The sequence below is a fragment of the Lipotes vexillifer genome, unplaced genomic scaffold, assembly GCF_000442215.2.
Source record: "Lipotes vexillifer unplaced genomic scaffold, Lipotes_vexillifer_v1.1 scaffold108, whole genome shotgun sequence".
Classification (NCBI taxonomy): Eukaryota; Metazoa; Chordata; class Mammalia; order Artiodactyla; family Lipotidae; genus Lipotes; species Lipotes vexillifer.
The window spans coordinates 438874-456225 of NW_006781176.1; the positions used below are offsets into that span (position 1 = coordinate 438874).

General features: G+C 39.6%; 2 protein-coding genes across 2 annotated transcripts in view; one reads left to right on the forward strand and one right to left on the reverse strand.

Moving 5' to 3' along the window:
- Positions 1–8361, reverse strand: part of ABHD17B (abhydrolase domain containing 17B, depalmitoylase) — a 39448-nt gene extending 31087 nt beyond the window's left edge. Inside the window, exon 1 of the mRNA XM_007454494.1 lies at positions 7745–8361. The gene's annotated coding sequence lies outside the window, so the exon portion shown is untranslated. The remainder of the gene's footprint in view (positions 1–7744) is intronic.
- A 437-nt stretch (positions 8362–8798) lies between these two features.
- CUNH9orf85 (chromosome unknown C9orf85 homolog) overlaps positions 8799–17352 on the forward strand; it is a 60376-nt gene continuing 51822 nt past the window's right edge. Inside the window, exon 1 of the mRNA XM_007454495.1 lies at positions 8799–8937. Within this exon, the coding sequence (XP_007454557.1) occupies positions 8836–8937 (102 nt within the window). The 5' untranslated portion in view covers positions 8799–8835. The remainder of the gene's footprint in view (positions 8938–17352) is intronic.

A 17352-nucleotide genomic window follows, 5' to 3' on the forward strand; every position in this document is an offset into this window, starting at 1 on the left:
TTCAATTGGTAGCCTCTCATTTTCCTTCCCCCTTTTTGGAAATTTGACTGTTCCCCTCAAAAATAAAAAATTTTAGAACTACTGGGCTTTGAAACTAGATATAAATGCAATCAAATCACAGCTCAGTTACCTTCTAAGTTGTGTCGGCTTCAGACAAATCACAGTACTTCTCTGAGCCTCAACCTTATTTGTAAACTGTACAGAGTTACCGGGAACATGAAATGAGACATCTAAATTCCTGCCATACTAGATGCAGAAAAGATGTTCTTTTTACTTGGAAAATGCAGGCATGTATTTTATAATCCCTTTCTGGACCCTCGAAATCAACCAAACCCTGACTGTGCGAAGTGTCACTCCCTCAGGACCCACTCCTCCACACATATTCTGGAGGGTTCCAATGCCTCGAGCATCTTCAGAGACCCTGCCTAATCAGTTATCCTCTCTGATGTTTCCTGTATCTTCAGCCTCTCCTGCTCTTCTGATTCATCTCTGCTGTTTATAAACATATTCAAGAGTCTCCTCTTTAAAAAAAAAAAAAAGTGTATATATCTAGATTCTACTACCTTCTCTATCTTTCAAAATCAAACTTCTTTACTTCTCATTTTCCACTGTTCCCCATGAGGGCCAAAATGAATTGTGATCTAACATCTATCATGAAGTTGTTGATCCATTTAGGATTACCGGTAACCTCATAATTTCAAGTGCATTGGGTATTTATTAGTTTTCCTTTTACACAATCACTTGTGGAATTAAACACCATTGTCCTCTCCTCTCCTTCTTGAAACTAACTTCCAATCTAGGTTTTTCTGGTGATCTTTTCAAAGGTTATACTATTATTATTATTACTATTATTTACAAATTGTCTTTTATCGTCCTCTTATCTTTTGTTTAACTGGCCCAAACCTATGCTTTAACTACAACTTTGGTCTTTTGTCTTCCTGTCTTTTGTTCTCAGCCATACCCCTGGCTTTAACTACCATTTACACACTGATGGTGTCTAAATCTAAAAAACTAAACCTAAATCTCTAGCACAGACCTCTCCCTTAAGCTATAGACCCTGAATATCTAAATCTGTATTTCCTTCCCTCCTCCCTTTCTTTCAGTCCTCTCATTCAATCAAGGCCTAACTCCTAGGTACCTCTCCATCCATCCCCTCAGCCACATCTTAGCTCAACCACTTTTCAACTTAATATTAAAAAGTCACTCAGTAGTATCTATCTCATACCCCTCTAATGCACATTCTACACTGTTGCCAAGTGATTTCATTTTTTTGTTTAAAATCTTTCAATAGGTCTTATATCCCTCTTGGATTAATCTAAACTCTAACATGTCATACATGATTCCCCCACCCTCTTCCCTTCCCGGTATCTATCCTTATTTCTAAGTACTTCCTTTTCCATTCATTCTACTGAGCATTTAGATAATCTTAGGTGCAACATTATTTTGTATGTGCATATGCATGTATTAGGTCATGAAAGCAAAACTTGTTATGGATTTTAACAAATGAAAAATTGAAAGCAACTACCCTAGGGAATTCTATCAGAATGCCTTCCATGCATAATTTTTAAAGGTCTTCCTCACTCCCATTAACTTAACCGCCCTAAATCTTCATTAATAAAAGTGACAGTGAGGTCTGTTCAAAACCTGTGAATGAAATGTAAGCTTGCCAAACCAAGTCACCGAATGGCACTATTTTCTCACTAATAGCTGATGTGTGGAGAATAATTTTTACTTTTTAGGGGTGGAGATGGCAAAGCTAAAGAGTGAAAAATTATCAGTACACCAAGCAGGATACTAATCAGAAACAAAAAGTCTAGGCTACAGTTTGCTGATGGAATTTGGGGGGGAAGTTTATTACAGGAATTATTTCAACTGCTTTTAATTTTCAAAACACATTTAAGAATAATGTAAATTCAGAAGCCAAACAAATTTGTCGCACTAGATAAACTGATAATGTCTTCTACTTTTGTTCCTGGAGGTGTTTTCTTTTATTTCAGGTTTGTTGGGATTGGAATGGAGACTTGCCTACCCCAAGCTAATGAGGTTATTTCAACGTCTCTTTCTTCTTCATCCCGACCTACATCAAGCATATACCTATTCTCTTAATCCTATTCTTTCACTGTGGCTACATTCTAAAAATAAATTTTAGTTAAATATGCTAAGACAGACATAATGAAAAGAATTTCTTTAGCAGTATGTATTTTTAAGGGTAAAGACCCTTATCTCTATTGCTATAAAAATAAAGTACAGTGTGCTACATGAAACTACATGGCAGGGGGCTGGGGCAGGGAGGGAAGGAGGTAGGGGCTTTTACTTGTTATCTCCTTTAATCTTAATAATACTTTTCTCAGGTTATCATCCCTTTACATATGAAGAAATCAAGGCTTCAGGTTAAGTCAATCAACTTGTCCAAGTTCACACAACTTATTAAATGGGAGAGCCAGGAACACAGTTTTAACTTGACTATATTCTGTCCACTCTTCCAAGATTGTCCACATGGTTAATGCCCTCACTGCACATTGTGCTCATTCTCCTCAAAGGGGAGACCTATTTAATAGGTCAAAACTTCCTCGTTTGATTTCCTCCTTACCATTCTCTACCTTTTCTTTAGAAGTTATTTATCGCTTTCTAACATATTATATATTTATTGTGCATATTGTGCATGGGCCTCTGCTAGGTGGTAAGCTATAGAAAGTTAGGGATCTTTGTTTATTTTGTTTACAGATGCACCCCTCAAACCTAGAAGAGTGACTGATAGTAGACACCGGCCCATTCTTCCTTTCCCACTTTTCATCTTTAACTGTACAAGGACTTGTCTGACCATTTTCACCTTTAATTCCTGGGAAAACAAAACAGGACCTACATCTGAGCCAAATTAACATTAAAATATTTGAATTTAGTCTGAAATTCTGTTAAAAAATTAGGATAATAAGTATCATTTAAAAAATTCTAGCCAGAATAAAAAGTGATGACAAGACACATAAAACAAACTGTAAAATGTGGAGATGCAAATGATGAAAGATTAGTACCTATGAGTACCTGCTCACTTTCTGTGATGTTTTAGAGGCCGAATGTGAGACACAGATGAAAAAAGGAATCAGAGTACTCTAAAAGCAGTGGTTCCCAAACCTTTTATTTAAAAAGTCAAATTGGGGACTTCCCTGGCGGGCCAGTGATTAAGACTTTGCCTTTCAATGCAGGGCTTGTGTGTTCGATCCAAATGAAAAAAAAAAAAATTGGAATGACAAGAGTTAACAAGTGTTAATTTTGCCACAAAGGGATGTTACAAACTAAATATAATATACTATCACTATAATTTCATAAGCACACATTAACATAAAAATAAATTCAGTATAAAGGGTAGTCATTTTTACTGAGTAAATTTAGATTCACAAACACCTCTTTTATAAAAATAGCTCCATGTGTATTTAAGATTTACAAGTGAAAAAGTAAAACTTTTAAAACAAACTATAACAGAATTTTATAATCTCAAGATAGAGAAAATTTCCTTTAAAGAGAAAAAGCATAATCATAAAAGAATTTGACATTAAAATTAAGAACATCTAGTTACCAAAAGATACCATACTTAAAGTGAAAAGGCATGCAAATGACTAGAAAATATCTGTAAAGCCTACCAAGCGTTGCTATCCAGAATACATAAAAAGCATTTACAAATCAATAAAATAAACCCATAGAAAAACAGAATAGGCAATTCATAGAAGGAACATGAATAGCCAAAAAATAAAGTGTTCTCAACAGTGTGACTAACTGGGGAAGATACAAAAGAAACCTACAATGAAGTAACATTTCATACTCCTCATAATGTCAAAACTTAACAAGTCTAAAGTATCTGGAAGGTGAGAAAACAGACCCTTTAATCCATTACTGATACAAACACTCTGGAGAGAAAACTGGTAGTTATCAAATGAAGTTGACGAAGCAGCTCCTACCCTGTGTTCTAGCAATCTACTACTAGATTTATATCCCAGGGCAATCATTCTCAATAATGGCTTTTTAGTTGTTGTAACGAATGGGGGGTACTACTGTATAGATACCAGGGACACGAGGCACACTTGGTATGTAAAGATAATGCTGTGACACGTCCCATGACTTTTGAACATTCTGCTGGACACTCATTTAAGGGAACAGAAGGAAAAAATAAGGTCAGATATTAATAAATAGGATTTAATACAAAGTATATTTGTATTGTTTTAATATAGGTGAAGATTTTAAAGAATGCAACCCTTGTGTAAAGAGAGAAGACTGCACTTTTATTTTTGTTCCAACTTTACTGAAATTAGTTATTTCAGAAACTCCCTTATCAGTATCAGTGCCTCTGTTGGTATTTGAATGGCCAATTCAACACACCTGTTTAATGTGCTTTAGCAGCTGTCCTATTCATGGTGATCCTATCAGTGCAAAGTATCTGACTACTACTATTTCTTCTAGCAGTGCTTCTTAGACTTTAAGGTGCACTCAACTCACCTGGGAATCTTGTTAATATTCAGCACCTGAATCACTAGGGTAGGGCCTGAGGTTCTGATTTCTAACAAGCTCCCAGAATTCTAATGTTACTGATCTACTATCACACTTGGTAGCAAGATTACAGTGTGGTTGAGCCTGAGCATTGACACAGTGCAATATATTACTTTGTTATAAAATTACTTCTTTATTTTAGTCAGGGCATTACTTTATTTAAAATATGAATGTAAGTTTATTATTATGAATTTCATTTTAACAGTATTGGGGAAGTTGTAAAATATTTCTTTAAAAATGGGATATAGGTTCAAGAACCACTACCCTAGAGGAAGCCTAGCACATGCACCTAAGTAAACATATACCGGAATATTCCCTACGCACTGTTTAATAAGCAAACAATTGGAAACAACTAAAATGACCAACAGAAACCTGATACAGTCACATAATGAAACACACACCATACGACAGTAAAAATAAACTAGAGCTACCTGAATAAACATAGATAAATCTTGGCATGATCAGTGAAGAAAGCAAGCTACAGATACAAAATTCATATTTAAATAGTCTTAAACCAATCAAAGAACAACCATATAGGGTTCATGGATATAAAGGAATGTAGTAAAGTATAAACGGAAGGACGCATGTTAGCGGTTGGGAGTGGGGAAAGAGGGAATAGGATTTAAGAGGTGTACCAAGTACAGAGGAAGCTTTGTTTTGTAGTTTTAACTTTCCAACTGGGTATTGAGTGCATGAATATTCATTATATTGTATATTACCAATACTTACATTGCTATATTATTTCTCACTTCACCTCAGTTGGTGAAAACTCTTGGGCCTAGACAGCTGTTTGGAAAATACTGCTCCAAAGCAAAGATTTAGGACTAGAAGTCAGAAGACCCAGATTCAAGTCTCAGTTCTGGTTCTTACAAATTGTGTAGCTTTAGGCAATTCAAATAACGAACTTCTCTAGGCTTTATTTCATCTGTAATAAAGTCATAAAGCATCACTTTTCCTCTCCAACTCACAAGGCTGGGTTTTAGAGCCATATTGCTATGTGAGAAATCTTTAATAGGATAGGAAAGGTAGGAGTAATTTTTGAGAAGAGCAAAACCTTGGCTATATTAGAAATAAAATCTATCAGTAAACAAACCAAGCAAGTCTATCTGTCAGTCTATTTTCTTGTCATCACTGATTCTAAAAATATGACACCAAATTATATTTTCTTAACAATGGAGAAATTTTGAGTTTATCACTTCCTAAGTGATGGCATATGGATAGGCAGTCTCCCTATTATAACTGTTTCTTTATCATAATTATTCACCAAGGAACTGAAATTCATGACACCAAAACAAAAGTGCATTAAAAAGTACTCTTATTAACTAAAACAATCAATGTCACTTAACCAGAGGAACTGTTGGTTCTCACTGCCCTTTCTACATAGTGAGCAGATGCACATTTTATTAGTCCTATATTACAGATGGAGAAACTGACTCAGGTGTGGGATAGCTTGCCTGGAGCTGTAGACCAATTCAGTGACAAAACTTGGAACAGACACTAACTGCCTAGTTCTTCTGTGTTCATTAAACTACCAAAAACATTACTTTGCCGTAATGCTTCATGGCAATTCTGTATGTCACAGGAAATGGAAAATTCTTTGTCAGATGTCATGCACATTTCAAAATGGGCAAAGATACTCAAGGAAACAAGCCACTTATCAACTACAGTAATGCACAGCAAGTGACAAGATTAAAACTGCCTAGGCCTGCTAAAAATCTAATCCTATCCTTGACAATTAACCTTATTAATTCTACAGCAGGAGAAAAGAGAGGTCAAAATATAGGTGAGGGTCTCCTCCTGGATCTCAAGTAATATAGCAATTATTGCACAACAGGGACCTTATTCCTTTTATAAGGTGAAACATCTCTATCTCCACTGCTCTTCTTTAAATAAGCCTCCACCCCTACTCCCAACCAAAGAGCTGGGCACCCAAATTAGAACACTGGCAATTATGATAATTATCAAAACATTGGCTCTGATTAGATATTAGATAAATCACCAAATGAGTTTATGCTATAAACATATGAGACAAACTCTTTATAGAGAAAAGTTCATTTTACTGTAAGTCTTCTTGTTAATGTAAACAGGTGAATGCTCTTACAACATGTACCTGACTTTTTACTCAGACTCATTACCTAATGACTAGTAGTTTTAAATGGCGCGAGATTTCCAAACTTTTTATTTATTGGAGCCTTAAAACAAAATCAATGAATTATCTTACGGATCAAGTACTGCATATTACAGAAAAGTTTTAAACATGAATACCTTTTTGTAAGCTAACAGCCGAAATTTAAAGGTCACCCTCCCTGTATTCCGTTACTCATCCTTCTGCTTAACAAATCCACTTCACGCTGACTTACATCTATGCGTCATTTTAAAAAGTTATATCCTGGTGTTGGCAGAAATCTCGATGGATCAAAGCTCTGAACATTTCTTTCTTTTCTTTCTTTTTTTTGAATAAGAAGCCAGGGTTAAACTCTCTTCTTTACAAAAGCCCTTCACAACAGTACAATCTAACTCGACAGTACAATCTAACTCGACAATCTAACTTTTCGTTTCAGGGTTAAAAAAAATTCCAAAGAAAAACTCTAATTTTTCAATTCAAAAACAATTCCTGATGAGCCTACCCTAGAGTTCGAAAACAAGTAAAGAGTTCAACCAACGAGAGAAAACCACCCTACGGCGGCGGACCAGAATACACAAATCACCAAGCACGGTGCAGATTCGAGCTAAAGTCTAGGCTGGCACACACGAGGACATCCAGGAGACAGCCTTCAGGCGTCGCGACTCTCACAATGAGCCAGGGAGCGAAATGTGAACCTGGACCCATCTTTCCGTCCACAGGGAGAATAGCAAAGGAATGAAATGAGGCCCTTCTTTGAAAGGAGGACCCAAGACCTTTGCCAGTCCGTCTGTCCGTCCCTCTCCCGCCCCCAGACTCCCGCAGCCTCACCGACTGCGAAGACTTTCCTACCTCTCCCCTTCACCGAACCAACAGAGAATCTTCTCAAAAACCCAGACGCGATCGGGAGTGGCTTCTCCGCCTTTGCCGGCGCCGAGAGGCATCCCAGTCGCCAACAACAAAGACGCCTCCCGCTCCCCTCCCCCCGCCCGGCCCGGGCTCGTCCCTCCCGCGCTGCTGCTCCGGGCCTAGCGCCCCCTCCCCGAGCCCAGCCGCAGCGCCCCGGCCCCCCGCGGCCCCACGCACCTGCACCTGAGGGCCGCAGCCAAGGCGTCAGGCAGAAAGGGCCGGGAGAGAACCTCTGCCGCCGCGCTGTCCTCTACACGGCGCGATCCGCGCGCTGCTGCCGCCGCCCGACTCTCCCGGCCTGCGGGCGGGCCCGGCCAAAGAGGGGGGACGAGGGCGGCAGCCCCCGGCGCCGGGACGAGCAAGGACGGCGGAGCCCGAGTGGGCCGGCTCGCGCTCCCGAGTCTCGCCTCGCGCCGGCCCTGCTCCTCCACACGGGTTCGCGTTCTGCTGACTAACGGCCCCGGCGCCAGGCGCTGGAGCGGCCGCCTCCGCCGCCGCCGTCGGCTGCTGTTGGGCCTCACGTCCCGCGCGGCCGTGGTCGCAGCTGCCGCAGCCGCCGCCACCTCCCTTTCTGGCACTGCAGACACCACCCAGACCCAGCCAGGTCTTTCTTTTTAATCCTCCTTTCTTTGCTCCCCTTCGGCCTGCCGGCAGCGGGGTTCGCTCTCGTGGCGGGAAGGAGGCTGGAAAGGAAGCCAAGGGCTAGCAGAGAGCCCACTAAGCTAAGAGTTGGTCACTGACTGAAGGAAAGTGCCAAGGCTGACCCGGACTCCAGCCTGCAAGCGGGCCGGGGGTTGGACGCAGTCCAGTTTAGCCCGACTTCCACCAATCACAAGCCGCCCAGAGGAGTAGGGCGCCCGGAGAGGCCGAGCTGAGTCGGAAGGAGGCGGGGATTGCGGAAAAGAAGAGCCAATAGGAGCAAAGTTTTCCCTCCCCTCCACTTGGACGGACTGCCACATTCGGACCAATGGGGGAATTCTCACTTCGAAGAAAGTGGGATTTTTCGCCGGGTTTGAGAAAGAGGCTTCGCGGATGGGGAGGGGTAGAGACTGGACTGAGTAAAAGACCCTTGCTGGAGCTGAAGGGCCGAAAGGTGTCCTTTGACCTCCTCGAGGAGTCACGTGGGATGCCGGAGGCGGAGGCAGAAATGCTGATTAAGTTCCTTCCGGGTCAGAGACAGAAGCGTGAATTCCGTGCAGATAGTTCCTGGTATCCTAGGCTTGTGTGCATCTTCCTTGTCCCAGCTCGAGGTGGTTGTGGTTTCGGCGATGAGCTCCCAGAAAGGGAACGTGGCTCGTTCCAGGCCTCAGAGGCACCAGAATACGTTTAGCTTCAAAAATGACAAGTTTGATAAAAGTGTTCAGACCAAGGTAGGAACCTGCCTATTGCACTAAATCTGACTCCAGGGGGAGGAATGGTTCAGTGGAAGTGAGAGCAGTTGGCCAGGGCAAATGTGGACCGCAGCCCGGAGTTAGTTTTGGCTGCAGTGTAGCCTTTTCTTTGACCTGGATGTGTTGTCTCCTTGTAAATATATTTGGCGGTCAACATTTGACTAATTGTACTGAATGAACGGGACCCTCATCAAACCTAAAATGCAAAGGGAAAATTGAGTCGTTGAACGCTCCCATGTGGATTACATATTTGCAGTAGGAAAACGAGGATTATGACGCTAGTGTCTTTTTCAAATGTTGCACCAGGTTTATGCAGTCACTTTCTTTTTGGAAAATCCCAGGCCTATAGGTTTGTAGGGAGAATGTGAAAGCTCTTAAGCCCTCTTAGCCCCAGTGTCCACACCAACATAATTGGAATTTCTCTCTCGTTTGTAAGATTGTTTTGAGAATCAAATTATTTGATGAATGCAAAACTGCTTGTTTTGCTGTTTATATTTCTTTAGCAGATTTCTTTAAGCTGGAAGGAAATTCAGACTGTGTAGATAGCCAGAGGTCTTGGGTTGTATACAGCTACTAATTTGCTGTTAGGTATTTCTCCCTCCTCACTTAGCTGTATGGAGGGGAGATAATTGAAGACAAGAGCAGCTTGGGGGCAGCCCCCATCACATCACATAAACCTGACGTTAACGTAAACTGGAGCTCAAATTTGCTAGGTGTGTGGCTTAAGCAAGTTATTAAATATTTAATTTCTCTGAGTCTTACTTTGGTCTCAAATGAGAAAAACACCTGTATCGTTGAGAGGTTAAATGATGTATATAAATGATCTGGATCATTAGTGTCCAACAAGTGATAAATTTCCCAACATTGGCTACGGCAAGAAAAGTAACTTTTTTTTTTTGGCTGCGTTGGTTCTTTGTTGCTAAGTGCGGGCTTTCTCTAGTTGCAGCGAGCCGGGCTACGCTTCGTTGCGGTGCGTGGGCTTCTCATTGCGGAGCACGGGCTGTAGGCGCGTGGGCTCAGTAGTTGTGGCTTGCGGGCTCTAGAGCGCAGGCTCAGTAGTTGTGGCACATGGGTTTAGTTGCTCCGCGGCATGTGGGATCTTCCAGGACTGACGATCGAACCCGTGTCCCCTGCATTGGCGGGCGGATTCTTAACCACTGCATCACCAGGGAAGTCCCAAAGTGACAGTTCATGGTAACCAGTGACTTCCTTTTTCTTTCCTCTTTCTGTCTTCACTATACAGATATATAATGAGCATCTTTCATGTACAGGGTCCCATGTGCATGTGTATACAGTGTTCAAGAGTTGACTCTGCCTTCAAGGAACTTATGGTTTTCTGGGTCATGGGACAATAAGCACAGAGATATATAATTATAAATTATGATGAAGGGAAGCACAGTTGAGTAAAGCAGAATAAGGAGGGATATTTTCAGTTGGGTGCTCAGAGGACCTCTCCTTTCCCTTAATTAGGTTCAGATCAGAAGGAAAACCTGGAGCAACGTTTGGGAAGACTTTCCCAAGTTTGTGCCTGTCATCAATAGGTAAACCAGTGTAAAAAAGCTGTGCTATTCCAAATAGATGTCCATCTTGCCCTGTATTCTTTTTTTTTTTTTTTTTAACATCTTTATTGGGGTATAATTGCTTTACAATGGTGTGTTAGTTTCTGCTTTATAACAGAGTGAGTCAGTTATACATATATATATGTTCCCATATCTCTTCCCTCTTTGTCTCCCTCCCTCCCACCCTCCCTATCCCACCCCTCCAGACAGCCACAAAGAACCGAGCAGGTTTCCCTGTGCCATGCGGCTGCTTCCCACTGGCTATCTACCTTACGTTTGTTAGTATATATATGTCCATGTCTCTCTCTCGCCCTAACACACCTCACCCTTCCCCCTCCCCATATCCTCAAGTCTGTTCTCCAGTAGGTCTCTGTCTTTATTCCTGTTTTACCCCTAGGTTCTTCATAACATTTTTTTTTTCTTAAATTCCATATATATGTGTTAGCATACGGTATTTGTCCTTCTCTTTCTGACTTACTTCACTCCGTATGACAGACTCTAGATCTATCCACCTCATTACAAATAGCTCAATTTCGTTTCTTTTTATTTGCCCTGTATTCTTACTCTACGTTTTTTCACAAGCATTTACTGCTGATTGTTTTTCATCAGGTGATAAAAAGCAGTTTTAATAAGTATTTAGCTACAGTGTCGCTTACTGTGCTTGTTGTCCTTTAAGTACAGGACTTCTTGAACTTGTACTCCTTGTTCTAGTACTTCGTCCTTCATCGTGCATTTTCTGGTGTTATCTAACAACCATGTCCTTATGGTCTGAAATGTTTTCATGAGTCTCAAGTTCAGTCCCTAAGTTTCATTTTGTTTATCACTTTTATCATTAATTCCTTTGTCTCTTTTAAATAGTGAGGAAGTCTCATTCGTCCATTGGTAGAACCACCAGGTGCTTTGTTATTGGGGGTTCTAACAAAAACAGCAAGAAATATTTTACTGAGGAAGATCATTAGGTTGATTGTTCATCTGTCTGATGGAGGACTAATAATTGGCTGCATTCATGGCAAATTTTTGAACCAGCTATGTGTAGCTGTCTAAAGCCAAGATTTTGTCAGAAGCATCTGACCCTGTCTTCATTCCTGTGCTTTATACCAGAAACATGTTTGATTCAGCAACATCTAATAAAGGAGTGGTAAGATGTGCATGATTCTCTGTAATCTCCTTGAAGGATTGTAGTAACAATTAACTACTTGTACCTCATTATTTTGGGATAGTCTTGCATGATGGTTCTCCATCTCCTCGTCTGCCAAGCAATTTGTCAGGACTGAAATTAGAAGTTGGATAATGACATCTGTTTTATTGGAAAGTTTATCTAAGGAAAGCACCCGCTCCCAAAAAGACACAGGTGATAACTGTCTTCATATACTTGAATATATTCCAGAAGAGGAGAGAAGCTTCGCATTCCAAATGGCCAAACTTGAACCAACGGGTCAAAGTAAAAGAGATAGGTTTCAGCTCAATATAAGGGAATTGTCTTAATAGTGAGGAGCATGCACTAGAATTTTGTAACCTCCGCGTCACTGGGGTTATTAAAAGAAGCCTCTATGGCCATTGGCCTGCAGTGCCCACTCATGACTTGCAGAGGTGAGGTGGAGATGGGAGTAGGTTTAAATCTCTTCTAGTCATTTGGTACTAAAATACTGATTGTATCAATATCAGGCTTGTGTCCCTTATTGGAAAGGCAGTAATGTGTAGTGGAAGGAACACTGGACCAAGAAAAAAGAGCCACATTTTAGCCCCAGGTCTGTTGTTTTTTTTTGCTTTGTGGAAGCATAAAGCATATGACAATTTACGTAGACTTGCAGTTGCTCAAAGCTTAAAAAATTAGTTAGAAAAGAAATACATGTTTGTTGAAGAATATTGAAACAACAGAGAAATGTATAAAGTGTAAAAGTGAAAGTACCTTTTTCCAGGCCTGTTCCTCTTCAGATGTAGTCACCGTTAAGAGTTAGATGTGTATGTTTTTAGACATCTAAGCACAATATAGTACATATGAAATAAAATGCATTTCTCCTTTCTCATTTAGAAAAATGAGTATGTCAGAACATAGAGATTAAGCTCATTCTTTTTAATGGGTGTATAATATTCTATAATATATATGTAGAGTAGCTTATTTAATTACTTTCCTATTAATAAACATTTGAATTGTTTTCAATTTTTCACTATGACAAATAAAGTTGCAGTGAATTCTTGTATTCACATATTTGTTCCATGTCAGTTATTTGGTACCAGACATTGTGGTAGATACTAGGGGTATAAGGTATACAGCCATGCCTTTAATTGAAGCTTATAGTTTGGTGGGCAAGGTGACAGGCATTAATCAAATAATCTTTTTGAGTATGTTAATACAAATGGCAGTAAGAGCTAGGAAGGAAAAGTCTAAGGGAACCTTGAGAGTATCTAGCAGGAAGTCTTGATTAAGTTTGGAGGGTTTAAGAAGGCTTCCCTGAGGTCTGAAGGATGGATAGCATTTAACTAAATGAAATGGGAAGAGCATATATTATCTTCTTAAGGATGCTGTTTGTTTCATATGTGTAGTCAGCATTGTTTTTACTAGCATGTCTGAAAGTGTTAGAGCACCAGGATCACAGGATTTTGTTAGGGCAGAAGTCAATTTCGTGGTCAATACTAGATCTCACTTTTAGGGGGTCATAGTGTACATTAGCATAAAACACTTAGATGTTTTGCAGTTTAAAAAAAAATTATTTAGCCAAAACTTCCCTGGCTGTGGACTTTGGTTTACATAATACCAGTTGAATGTGAATTAATTTTGGGGGGAACACACTCTTTTTGGGAAACTCTTGTTACTACCTTGAAATGGAAAAGGAAAAGGAAAATCTGAGGTTATACTGTCTAAATAGTTTTGGAAATAAAGTTTTGTTAATAATAGCTAATGCTATGTACTTAAGTGTGTTAGCATCTGTGAATACTTGATATGTATTATCTAATTTGATCTTCAAAAATAACCCTAAGACAGGTGCTACACTTATCCCATTTTGCATCTTGGGAAATTAGGACTCAGAGGTGAATGATGTGCCCAAAGTTACATTAATAGCATGTGGCTGGCTATCCATTGATTAGGTGTAGCCTGTGCTGGGAGACCTTAAAGAACGGGTAAATTAAAAGTCCCTTTTTGTGTCTGTGTGTTGGTTGTTGTTTTTGAATACTGTGTTTTTGTCTATAATAGAAGCAATGTGACACCAGATTAGGGTTGGAACAGAGATGAGCTTTATTGACACTACCGCTAAACACTACCTATTTGAAATGTTCCGGGGAAAGTCTCTTCTCATAAAGTGTGGCCTCCTGGAGTGTCACATATCACAGATATGGGCTGGTTGGAGCAGGTCCCATCTAATCAGCCAGGGCTCTGTAGCAGGGGTGGGGCTCCTCACTCATTTTGTGTGAAAGCAGATGCTAATTCCTTCTAGACCCTCAGCTCCTGGTTTAGGCAGAAAGCCGTCTTAAGTTTAAGGTGATATGATTACATTTATACAGCAGAACAGGATTCTGTGTTTACAAGCACCTTTATTCACAATAGCCAAAAAAACAAAACAAAACAAAACAAAAACAAACCCCCCCACAAATATCCTTCAGCAAGAGAATAGATAAACAGATTTTGTCAGTCATATAATGAAATACTCTGCTATTTAAAAAAAAAAAGCTACTGATACATGCAAGCATGTAGGTAAATCTCAAAAATATTGTGTGGAAGGAAAGAAGTCAGATGTTTCTCACATCTATAGAAATCTGAACAGTAGTTGCCTTGGGTGGTGGGGGAATTGACTGGAAGGAGTTCAGGACAACTTTCTGGAGTGACGGAAACGTGAAGATCACAAGCATTTATTGAAACTCATTGAATTGAGCATTTAAGGTCTGTGCATGGCACTGATATAAATTTTACCTTGATTATAAACAGATATGACAGCAGAATGACTGATTAACGACTCAGATGTCATGAAGTTCTGTTTTTGTTGTTTGCTTTTTGTTTGGGGAAGTTGTAGAAATACTACCTATTATCAGTATGTTTTAAAAAGAAAACTATTTTTTTAACTTCTCCAGAAAGAAAACAAATGACAGGTTGACATTCTGTCATATTGAATATGTTAGCTAACCATAAGTCAAATTAATTCTAATAGTTGTCTTCTAATATTTTCCCATTTTTTAAGCTTTTATCTACAAACTCCAGTCATGACCCTTAAGTTAAATATTGTCTCTCTGTAAGAGGAATACAGATGGTTGTTACAAAGTGGATCTTGGGAACTCCTTGGTGGTCCAGTGGTTAGGACTCTGTGCTTTCACCGCTGAGGGCGTGGGTTCGATCCCTGGTTAGGGAACTAAGACGAGCCATGTGGTGTGGCAAAAAATAAAAAACAAACAAAAAACAAAAACAAAGTGATCTTGTTCATAAGATTACTGAGCCTGGATCTTATTTTTCCTAGATTGACTCCAGGATAGAGTCATAATAATTTAGTTGGCCATGATGCCTGACACTGTAAGATGAATGAATAAAACCTTGCTATGGAAAAGATACTATTGATAAGGCTCATTTTGTTCAGGTACCTTGGAATCAAGTCATGGGATCTTTGTCCTATCTCCTCTAGCCCAAAGATGTTGTAATTTTGGAAATGGTCTCAGATTGGTTTAGGTTATGTCTGATGTGAGTAATTTTGGTATGAGTTATAAAGTGCCAGTCATGGGAATAAGTGTTATTTCTTAATCAGTGGGTTTCAACAGTTAAGGTTTAAATGAGTGAGTAGCCATTAAACAAATCTGCAGCTGGGCAGAAATAGATTCCACTGTAATTTCAAGGTAACCATCTTTGGCACTCTGGAGATCACCTGGGACCCCCTTTGATCTTTTTTCCAGATTGGGAAGTGCTCTTTGATATATTTCACCAAGGCTGTCTATTACATGGATTGAAATTAAATGTATCCTCCCCCCAATTGACTTCTTATTAAATTCAACATACTTTTTCAATTGACAAGGTGATTTAATCTATGGTGTGCTGGGCATTATGATACATAAGAGTATTGTACTAAATAAAAGTCATGGTGCTAGTGAATATTCACTATTTTGAATGTTTTGAAGTATAGTATTCCCAATCTTTTACACAAAATAATGTCATCCATGTTTTGGGATATTTCATATACCTACATTCCCAAGGTACTTCCACTTGAAGCCAATAAATTGATTTTGCATGTTTCTTATTTTTGATGCCTGCTACAATTGTTTTTTTCTACATCAACCATATGTTGTAGACATTTCATTTTATGTACAATGAATGACAACTGAAATTAATTTGTCTTGATTTGGTCTATGTGTTAAGGAATACTACCATACTCACTGTTGGATTATAAAATTTTATAATTACATTGTCAACACTTGTTTCTACATAAAGTTAAATACTACCATGTTAGAAATAAAGTATTCTCAGAATTCTTCATCTGGGTAAATTAGTTCACCTGAGAGAGAGAAAGTCATAATGTATATTAACTCTTCCCCAAATGGGTCATTTTCTGTTTGGAGAAACACTGTGTAGTACGGAGTGGGGCAGTTGGACAAAGAACCTCAGGGATGACAGTTACAGGCTGCTGCGGCATTTGTTATTTTAAGCTATAGGACTCTCCACACCAGCACAAATGGTATCGTGAGGTCCACAGGCAGGTGTACAGAGAATCGTGTTTGTCCTCAGAGCAACCCTGCTGCCAGCTCACTCCAGCCTAATTGTTATTGATCTTTTTCTCACCATTGACTTTTGTGAAAGGAAGAAATGAAATGAGAAAGGGGATAAACGGATAGCTAGCATGCCTAAGATTCCTTTCTGAGATTTTCCTTATCACTCCAGGCCAAATAGCACTTAAATATACTGAATGAATTAAATAAACATTCCTCTTCTGAACTTGTCTATGTATGCAAGGCCCTCTACATGAAGGTAATTATCATTAGGATTCTTTAGTTGCTAACTTAAGCAAAAAGGGAATTTATTGGAAAGATACTGAACTGCTCTCATGAAGCTTAGAAAAGGTGTTTGTTAATTTGTTTTGGTTGCTTTTTTAGTGTCCAGGATTCCCAAGTTGGCCATTTTTGCTGGGAAATTTTATACTCATTTGCTTTGTGTAGATCCTAACTTGATACAATCCTTGAACTTTTCAATGTCCCCTCCGCTAACCCTTCCAATTTGCCCCCTGGAACTGATAGTTTACTATCATCAAACAGAGACATAGTGTTGAAAATAAAATTTTGTTCACTTTCTTGCCCTAACTGACTCTTCCTGGGAACTCTGTTTCCCTGTAGTCTTTAAGTAATGATGTTTTTTTCACCCCACATCTTCAACCCCTCATTTAGAACCCTTTCTCCCATTTGTTGCTTCAGTCCATTTTTTCCTTGCTCAGAACCCCAGCGCTTCTGAAATGCATGCCATCAGACTATTTTCCCCTCCAGATCCATCCTTACCTCCTCGTTAGTACCTGGCTCACTGCTTTTCCACAGTTTTCCTGTCATTAGACTTAGTGATTGCTACAGCCACATGGATAATCAAACATCTGATCTCACTGCTTTTAGATCCCCCCACCTCAGAAATCTACTCCCATGGTCAAATGTTAAACCTCATTGCTGGTAACTGCTCCTCTTATAAACTTAAAACAAGCAAGCAAACAAACAAAAAGAACAACAAAAAAACCCACTGTCTGCTTACCTGGTTTCCTTATTCCTCAAATAATTTTTTTTAACTCCACTGGGTGCTCATGTACATTAACTTTTCCACTTTTCACTGCACCTCATTCATGTCCTTTTTTCCCTCATCTAGCTTGGAGACCATGTTCTATCAGTA